We start from the raw sequence: 9,371 nt of genomic DNA on the forward strand, positions 1-9,371 counted from the left end.
GAGCGAGGCTGTGTCTCGACTGCGCTGCTTCGTAGCTGCGTGACCCCAAGAGCCCGCGCCCGACGTCCGCCCCGCCCCGGGGGCGTTAGTGTGGTCCCGAACCGTGTGAACTCCCGGCCTAGCGTGCCCCGCGGGCTCTAGGGACCGCGCGGGCAGCGCTCGCTCGAGCGGTGAGTAGGGCTTTTTTAGGCTGTTGACGAACAGGCCGGAGGGACTAAGATGCTGCCCGCTGGCCGCTCCGGAACGGCTTCCAGAGGGATTTGTGGGTAGAAAGTGGGGAGACGAAGGCGCAACCAAATCAAGTACCCCACGGGACCCGACAAATATTTGAAGGAAGAACGCCGAAAGCGCGGGGAGGCGGAGCTGTCCCCGGGTCACCATCTCGCGACGTCTAATGACGTCGCACAGCAAGCGCGAGTTCTACACTTTCACCTTCAGTCCACTCCACCAGTACGTGGGTCTACCCGCTTAAGCGAGTGATGGACAGTTATTTCAGCCTATCGATTTTACCACTGTCATCCAATCAGATTCAAACTTCTTTCAGCCGCCAGAGGAGTTGGAAGAAAGGGTCGAAAGTAGGAGCGCTGTTTCTCGCGAGATCGCTGTGAGGCGGCCTCTCAGAAAGACTCCAGAACAGATGGCCCGACTTCCCAAATAGTGGGTTGAAGGACGGGGTCTAAACCAATGAAAGGGATGAGGAGGTGGAACCACTGCTTTCACCGCGCAAGAAGTACCGTTACAGAGCACACTTTTTGTCCAATCAACGCCTCCAGACTTTGGGTCAGGTGACGATAGAGTGCGAGGGGCGGAGCTAGAGCCTGGCGCGAGGAACCGTTAAGATGGACAACGAATATAACCAATGAGGTACTCCGACTAAGGCGTTGGGAACCCAATAACAGTGGTCGGGCGGGCTCCTTCCCGGAGCGCGGAGAGATGTAAAGACAGACAAGTAATTTTCCCAATGAAACTGTAGAAGAGGGGAGCTGCTTGACCAATGAGGAGTGCGGGGCGGGATCCTTTGCAGCGGCGGAGTCCAAGATGGCGGCATGCGGTTCCGCTGTGTGAAACGAGCGCGGAGCGGCGGGTTAGTCAGCTCCGCGGAGGCGACCTCCGACGACCCGCAACAATGAAGGGAAAAGAGCGCTCCCCAGTCAAACCCAAACGCTCTCGTGGTGGTGAGGATTCGACTTCCCGCGGGGAGCGGAGCAAGAAGTTAGGGGGCTCTGGTGGCAGCAATGGGAGCAGCAGCGGAAAGACCGACAGCGGCGGCGGGTCGCGGCGCAGCCTTCATCTGGACAAGTCCAGCAGCCGAGGTGGCAGCCGCGAGTATGATACTGGTGGGGGCAGCTCCAGTAGCCGCTTACATAGTTACAGTTCCCCAGGCACTAAAAATTCCTCGGGCGGGGGCGAGTCGCGCAGCAGCTCCCGGGGTGGAGGCGGGGAGTCACGTTCCTCTGGGGCCGCCTCCTCAGCTCCTGGCGGCGGGGACGGCGGGGAGTACAAGACACTGAAGATAAGCGAGTTGGGGTCCCAGCTGAGTGACGAAGCGGTGGAGGACGGACTGTTTCACGAGTTTAAACGCTTCGGTGATGTAAGTGTCAAAATCAGTCATCTCTCGGGTGGCAGCGGGGATGAGCGCGTAGCGTTTGTGAACTTCCGGCGGCCAGAGGACGCGCGGGCGGCCAAGCATGCCAGAGGCCGCCTTGTGCTCTATGACCGGCCCCTGAAGATAGAAGCTGTGTATGTGAGCCGGCGTCGCAGCCGCTCCCCTTTAGACAAAGATCCTTATCCTCCGTCATCCAGCGTGGTCGGGGCCTCTGTAGGTGGTCACCGGCACCCCCCTGGAGGGGGTGGTGGAGGCCAGAGATCACTTTCCCCTGGTGGTGCAGCCTTGGGATACAGAGACTACCGGTTGCAGCAGTTGGCCCTTGGCCGCCTGCCCCCTCCACCTCCGCCACCATTACCCCGGGACCTGGAGAGAGAGCGAGACTACTCGTTCTATGAGAGAGTGCGCCCAGCATACAGTCTTGAGCCAAGGGTGGGCGCTGGAGCAGGTGCTGCCCCTTTCAGAGAAGTGGATGAGATCTCACCCGAGGACGATCAGCGAGCTAACCGGACGCTTTTCTTGGGCAACCTAGACATCACTGTGACAGAGAGTGATCTAAGAAGGGCTTTTGATCGCTTTGGAGTCATTACAGAAGTAGACATCAAGAGGCCTTCTCGGGGCCAGACAAGTACCTATGGCTTTCTCAAATTTGAGAACCTAGACATGTCTCACCGGGCCAAACTAGCAATGTCTGGCAAAATTATAATTCGGAATCCTATCAAAATTGGTTATGGTAAAGCTACACCCACCACCCGTCTCTGGGTAGGTGGCCTGGGACCCTGGGTGCCTCTTGCTGCTCTGGCACGGGAGTTTGACCGATTTGGCACCATACGCACCATAGACTACCGCAAAGGTGATAGTTGGGCCTATATCCAGTATGAAAGCCTGGATGCAGCTCATGCTGCCTGGACCCATATGCGGGGCTTTCCACTTGGTGGCCCAGATCGTCGCCTTAGAGTAGACTTTGCAGACACAGAACATCGTTACCAGCAGCAGTATCTGCAGCCTCTTCCCTTAACTCATTATGAACTGGTGACAGATGCTTTTGGACATCGGGCACCTGACCCTTTGAGGGGTGCTCGGGATCGGACACCACCCTTACTATACAGAGATCGTGATAGGGACCTTTATACTGACTCTGATTGGGTGCCACCACCGCCCCCAGTCCGGGAACGCAGCACTCGGACTGCAGCTAGTGCTGTGCCTGCTTATGAGGCACTGGACAGCCTGGATCGCAGGCGGGATGGCTGGTCCTTGGACCGGGACAGAGGTGAGCGAGATCTGCCCAGCAGCAGAGACCAGCCTAGGAAACGACGGCTGCCTGACGAGAGTGGGGGACGGCATCTGGATAGGTCCCCGGAGAGTGACCGGCCACGAAAACGTCACTGCGCTCCTTCTCCTGACCGGAGTCCAGACTTGAGCAGTAGTCGGGATCGCTACAACAGTGACAATGATCGATCTTCCCGTCTTCTCTTGGAAAGGCCCTCTCCAATCAGAGACAGACGAGGGAGTTTGGAGAAGAGCCAGGGTGACAAGCGAGACCGCAAAAACTCGGCATCAGCTGAACGCGATAGGAAGCACAGGACAGCTGTTGCCACTGAGGGAAAAAGCCCTCTGAAAAAAGAAGACCGGTCTGATGGGAGTGCAGCCAGCAGCAGCGCTGCTTCGTCGAAGCTGAAGTCCCCTTCCCAGAAACAGGATGGTGCAACAGCTCCTGCAGCATCAGCCTCTCCCAAGCTCTGTTTGGCCTGGCAGGGCATGCTTCTATTGAAGAACAGCAACTTTCCGTCCAACATGCATCTGTTGCAGGGTGACCTTCAAGTGGCTAGCAGTCTTCTTGTGGAGGGCTCGACTGGAGGCAAAGTGGCCCAGCTCAAGATCACTCAGCGTCTTCGTTTAGACCAGCCCAAGTTGGATGAAGTAACTCGACGCATCAAAGTGGCAGGGCCCAATGGTTATGCCATTCTTCTGGCTGTGCCTGGAAGTTCTGACAGCAGATTCTCCTCTTCCTCAGCCACATCAGACACTGCCACCTCTACTCAGAGGCCACTTAGGAACCTGGTGTCCTATTTAAAGCAAAAGCAGGCTGCTGGGGTGATCAGCCTCCCTGTGGGGGGCAACAAAGACAAGGAAAACACCGGGGTCCTTCATGCCTTCCCACCGTGTGAGTTCTCCCAGCAGTTCCTGGATTCTCCTGCCAAGGCACTGGCCAAATCTGAAGAAGATTACCTGGTCATGGTCATTGTCCGTGGTGCGTCCTAAAGTCCATGTGTAACTTGTATTTACTACTTTGACACGGTTCCTGTTTTGTGATGTATAATGGGATACAGCATCAGAGGGAATTTTCTTTTTAATTAGTTGTAGCTTTTTTCTTTTTTATATTTTTATAAACCTCTTTAAAATAGACGTCAAGACAGTTTAGCTATTATGTTAAGTGAGATGCCCTAAAGGTAGCAGGCAGAAGGATTTACTTTAATTAGGAGTTCCCACTTTTATCAGTAACTTTTTTCCTCCTCTTCAGTTTTTCTCTTTTTTAACCTTGAGCTTAAAAAACTCCTCAAAGTTACAAAACCAAAATTTTGAAAAGTCAGAATTTGGGGAAAGGAGCCTACCGACTGTATAAAGATGGTAATACACCCCTAAAAATGCCTCTATTAGTATGTGGGCAAATAATTCCTGTACCAGAAATGTTATTTGTATAGCCGAAAAAATTTGATCAGGGAACTCAAAAGTGTAAGCTGGTAAACTGTATAGTGTAATTATTTTAGGTATTTGAGTATTTCTCTTAAAATACAGTTTATTCCGAGTTTACTTTAACATACACATGTTTATCATTAGTTCTTGAGTTCTGTATCCCGTATATGCACTTTTGGTTTGTAGCTGTGATCAGTAAAAATTGAGGAGTGTGTTACAAACCATGTGTCTTATGCTTACACTAGTATGCAAGGAATGAGTAGGTGCTTTTAAAATCAGAATTCATTGGTCAGTTATTGGTGTGTGGTGGTGTTTTTACTGGCTTTTTTCAGAGTTGTAACAGGTACATTTCTAATTGTGCACATTTCAAAACTTAAGTGTTTTTCATCAAAGATGAGTTTTTGTTTTTGTATCCATTCAAATTCCTGATTTCAATAATAGAAAGAGGAGTTGTCTGCAGGCTCGTAAGTCATCTTTTGTTTCAGTGGGCATTAATCAGCCATGTCTAGATTTCAGAATTTTTGAAAGTCATCGTGAAATGCTTTTGATATGCTCTTTTAAAATTTTGCTTGTATTTTTATTTTCCTATTTAACAGGAGCGATGACGTTACATTATTGAAAATGTTTTGAATATCTTTGAAATCTTGTGTTTAATATTTTCACCGGTGTCCAACTACAGAGAATTGAAATGTCAGTGTAGGAAAACCCTTTTTAATTGTTTTTCCCAAACATCTGGAATTAATTTAAAATAATTTAACCCACCGTCATGGTTTTCTTCATAGCTGAAGATTATATTCACTTCTGCCTCTTAACAAGGACTTTTCCTGCTTAACAGTAATGGATAATTTTTTTTTTTTTGTCCTCTTTTTTCGTCTATCTCTCTGTCCCCACCCCTAGTTTCTCAGGTCATTAGTAAGTTTATTTCTCTACCCCCCTTGATTTATATACTGAGGATTTTAGCTAAGGCCCTTGATATTTAATTATGATTAGAAACTTTAGGACCTTTTGGATCATGGTCATGTTTCTATTCTGTGAAAGTGACTTATTGAAAGCCTGGCAGAACCCAACTGTTTTCTTTCTGTTATCAAAGCTGGTAGTTTTAAAATAGCACCAATAATAACCCAGGGAGATGTCATGTAATTTATTATTTTCTGATATGATAGGTGTCTAATGCATGTCAGCATGAAAGCCTTATCACTGCTGTGTCATACTTTTTGGTTTTCACTATGCATTCATAAATTTTTTTTTTTTTTTAGGTTTGGAGGTTTTTGTGTTCTTCTGTTTTTAAACTGGAAAAACTAAGCCATTTTGAGAGAAGGAAGGTACTAAGCTGTAAGCACACAGGCCCTTGGTTAGCCTGTAGGGAAAATACCTGAAATCCTACAATTAAAACTTTGGGTGCTTTTTGCTTTTAAAAGGCCGTGGTTGGCATGCTAATATGGAGTAGGCACCTGTTTAGAAACTAATTCAAGTGTGCAGTCTGTGTATACATGGCTTCAGTACAGTTTCACTAGATACGTTTTTCCAGTTTAAATCTCACTAACCATTAACTTTTGAATATCTTTTGATAAGATGGCTGGACAAATGATTTTGCTCTTTTAGAGAGTGAAGTCCTTGACATCTGATTTACGATAATCCAAAGTATGGTTTTTTTCCGTTTCTTCTTTCCTTTTTTTTTTTTTTTTTTTTTTAAAGTTGATGCTACAGTTTACTGAGGAGTACTGTGGTTTTTGCTCCATGTTAGAATGTTTATCTGACATTGCAGCTTTTGTTAGATCCGGGAAATTTGTGCTTCAGTATTTTTGAAACAATGGTTTGATATCATTTCTAAATGAATGTATTATAAATAACTGTTTAGTTTGATGCTTACCTACAGAGTGCCATCAGATGAATCTCTTATTTGTGTTGCCCATTCTGTTGTGCAAGTTTATAATATTGGTAAACTACTTAAACCTTCAGAATGGAATGAAAGCAAAAGTCTAAAACTGGTTCTAATTCTTACTAATCAGAATTTCATAATCTCAGCATTGGGTGTTCTTTGTAACAACCAGTTTTTTCTTATACTTAAGAAAATACTTGATTAGTTGATGTTTCTGGAACTCGGTTCAAATGAATGGAAAGAAAATTTCTTCGTTAACATGATTTAATGACTTATTAAGTATTACTGGTGAAAAACATTAAGCTAATTAAGACTTTTAGATCACAGTTTCAAAGCTTATGGAAAATTAAGCAAGCATTCAGTTCCTAGCCAATTTTTAAATATTTTGTTGGTCGTAACTGGGATTCTTATAAAGAATTTTCAACATAAAAATTTAAATTCCTGATTTAAGATGTATACTTTGACTCTTAAGTGAGCATAGATAGAGTTTTCCCTTTGGATTACATCTTAAAATGTCCATTCTCTGGCTGGTATAATAAGCTTTTGTCACATTTTGAAGGTAATATACTCTGGCCCTTCTTAATTACATCATTTAAGGTACTGTAGTTAAAAAAAATAAGGTGTGTTTGAGCGTTCAGAGTCAAACACTGTTTAGGTTTGTTTAGAAACTTTTATGAGCAGGTTTTCAATGACAGTGTTTTTAAAAAAAATTGTTTTTAAATCCACTTTGTTTAGACAGTGAAATTGCTCATTATGCAGGTACAGCTCGAACTGCAATTTGGGTCCATATAGACACCATTCACCAAAAACTGTGGTAACAGAATTAGGAAATCCTCTTGAGAAGAGGGCCTTTATGACCTTTCACGTGAAAAACAATTTTTGGAGAGAATTTCTGGACATATTTTTTTTCTGTCTCTGCCACAGTGCATGGTTTTGAGATAGGAGTTCGGTATGAGAAAAAGAAGAGAGAAGTGGAGCTGACTTTGTTAACATCTGGTTATAGTGATATCCCTAAGGGGAGAAAATGATTTCAGGTAACCATAGTGAACTGTCTAGAGTGATGAAAAGTTTTATATGTGTGATTTAAACAGCATTGAAAAGTCAAAGTCCTAAAGTGTTCTTTGACTGTTCAGCAAGTGTTTTGAGTGTTTTGTTAAAATAACAGCTGCTGTCTTTGGTAACACAGATAAAGGTGGATTTTTAAATGGCTTTATATCTTGACCCCTCTACAATAATGGAGCAGTTCTGTATTGCTCCATGTAAATTTCAGAATGAAAATAGAGGGGGTAGAAGAAGTTTGACTGAACTTTACCTTTTTACAGTTCCATTTTTTTTTAAGTTATATGTAGAATATATTGATTATACACTTGCTTTTTCTGAATGTTTTCCAACATGTTTTATTCAGTTACGTGACTATAAAGGATATTTTCAGTCCTATAATCCACACTTAATTGCAGTCTTTAAAAAAATCCACCCTACTGTTCTACTTGTTACTTGTCTGTTCATACAGTAAATTCATTTCAGGGTTTGTGCCAGTGGGTATTATTGGTGCTTTTTGAAGTCAAGGTGGATTATCCAGGAAGGTCTTGTTAGCGTTTTTTTCATCTATAATGGCATAGGGGAAATATATATATTTTTAATATTGTAAACATTTGTACTGAATAACCTTTTTTTCCCCCCTGCAAGCAAAACTGGTGAACAGCGGATGAAGATACGGAATTCAAAACTCTAATGGACCTTTTTGAAGAGAAGTTGTGGCTCATGTGGAGTTTACATGGGCCTCTTGATGGAAGAAAGCTAATCTGTTTAGTATTTGTGCATTTTACTAAAATGGCAGCTTAAAGTTGTGTATCTGCTATTGTGATGCCAATGCCGGTGTTTTAAGTGGAAAAAAAATGACCTCTTGCTTTGTGCTGTGTACACAAGATTTCTGGAAAAGTAAAGAAAAACCCTTTTTATGGCTCACACAGCTTAAAAGTAGCTGTCACTCAAACGTGCGCTCACAGTTGAGCTGCTTTTGTTTTATTCTAAATAAATTGTTTCTTTTGAGGAAAATGTTTTTCTGCCTGGAAGTGAATTGACGGCAAACCTTTGACCCCTTTGTTTGCAGCTGAGGGGTTACTTGCTGCTGCTCAGATCTTGTATGTCTTGAGCAAGAAGCAGGGAGACCATCATTTTGACTATCGCGGTGTGTGAATTCTGAAGGATCGCTAGTGTTACTGTGACCCCCTTTGTTTGCAGTGAAGGGGATCGTTTGCTTCTCAGTCCTCAACTTGATGAGGAAAAGGTGCTGTTTGCTGGCACACAAGAAGCCGGGGCACGCACCGTAAGCCTCGCCACAGTGCACGAGTCGGGGGCTTTGCTGGTTTGAAGAGCCGGAGTTGCTGAAATTTAAGTTTTGATTTATTTTGTTCACCCATCACGTTTGTGGCCTTAGTTTCATTTTTAATTTGAAGAAAAGTTTGCAGTTGCTTTATCTTGCACTTAACATTTGCACCAAATTGCCAAAAGAAGGAGAATGCTCCGTTTGCTTTTTAAATGTTAATGATGATGTTAATAAAGCCTTTCCTGACACATTTGAGGAGCTCCTCCATCTCCAGGGGCTTCTTCCCAGAGGTATGCAGTGATGGGTTTAGTTCTGAATGGATGAAGAGTTCCTGAGAGCTAGCGTTTGTAATTAGAACCGTTACTTGGTATCTGTGCCTTACTTGACCTGTGGTTCCACATGCCTTGGATGTGCATGCACCGTGACGGTTTCATAGGTACGAACGCACACTCAGGCCCTGTCACCTCGGTTGGTAGTACAGATTGTGAGGAAAAAAAATGGAGGCATCCTTAAGGAGGAAAAGTGTTTGCCTTTAGTTCCTGCATTGTCCTGCACAGGGGCTCCTGAGCTTTGGAAGCTGTTCCCAGTACAGGAGAACAACTCCCCTGTTTGCAGCAGGAGACTTCGGTGCACAGTGACAACGCTGGAGTTCAAGAGGAAGCCAGCAGTGCTGCACCATTGGCTTCAGACACCATTGTTTTTTGCCAGTTTTAAACTTACCTAGTTGCAGACGAAGACCACCTTGAAATGCAGGCTTGTTGGGCTTGTTTTGAATTGTAACCTCGGATGGAAGAGCCCTAGTGCTGTCTGTGTCCATGCGGGATGACGATAACTTAGGCAACAGGTGATTGTCAACAGAGGATGCC

At 44.9% G+C, this 9,371-nt stretch overlaps 1 protein-coding gene across 2 annotated transcripts; it reads left to right on the plus strand.

The window, feature by feature from the left end:
- The first annotated feature begins 262 nt into the window (after positions 1-262).
- RBM15 (RNA binding motif protein 15) lies at positions 263-8,234 on the plus strand. Of its 2 annotated transcripts, XM_019730470.3 has the most exons (3): positions 263-3,857; positions 7,104-7,213; positions 7,866-8,234. In XM_019730470.3, exons 1-2 carry the CDS (start codon positions 995-997, stop codon positions 7,205-7,207), a joined length of 2,967 nt encoding a protein of 988 aa, XP_019586029.2. In that variant the 5' UTR covers positions 263-994; the 3' UTR covers positions 7,208-7,213; positions 7,866-8,234. The 2 variants fall into 2 exon arrangements, with proteins under 2 accessions (XP_019586029.2, XP_019586030.2); XM_019730471.3 differs by lacking the exon at positions 7,104-7,213.
- Positions 8,235-9,371: the final 1,137 nt, after the last annotated feature.

Source organism: Rhinolophus sinicus, chromosome 7 (assembly GCF_057876585.1).
Source record: "Rhinolophus sinicus isolate RSI-liver-muscle chromosome 7, RSI-T2T, whole genome shotgun sequence".
NCBI lineage: Eukaryota > Metazoa > Chordata > Mammalia > Chiroptera > Rhinolophidae > Rhinolophus > Rhinolophus sinicus.

Bases quoted from the DNA above. Each gene is read 5' to 3' on its own strand.
- RBM15 (XM_019730470.3), top strand. From the start codon at position 995: ATGAGGAGTGCGGGGCGGGATCCTTTGCAGCGGCGGAGTCCAAGATGG. The intron at 3,858-7,103 runs GTGCGTCCTAAA...TCTCTGCCACAG, and splicing joins GGTCATGGTCATTGTCCGTG to TGCATGGTTTTGAGATAGGA.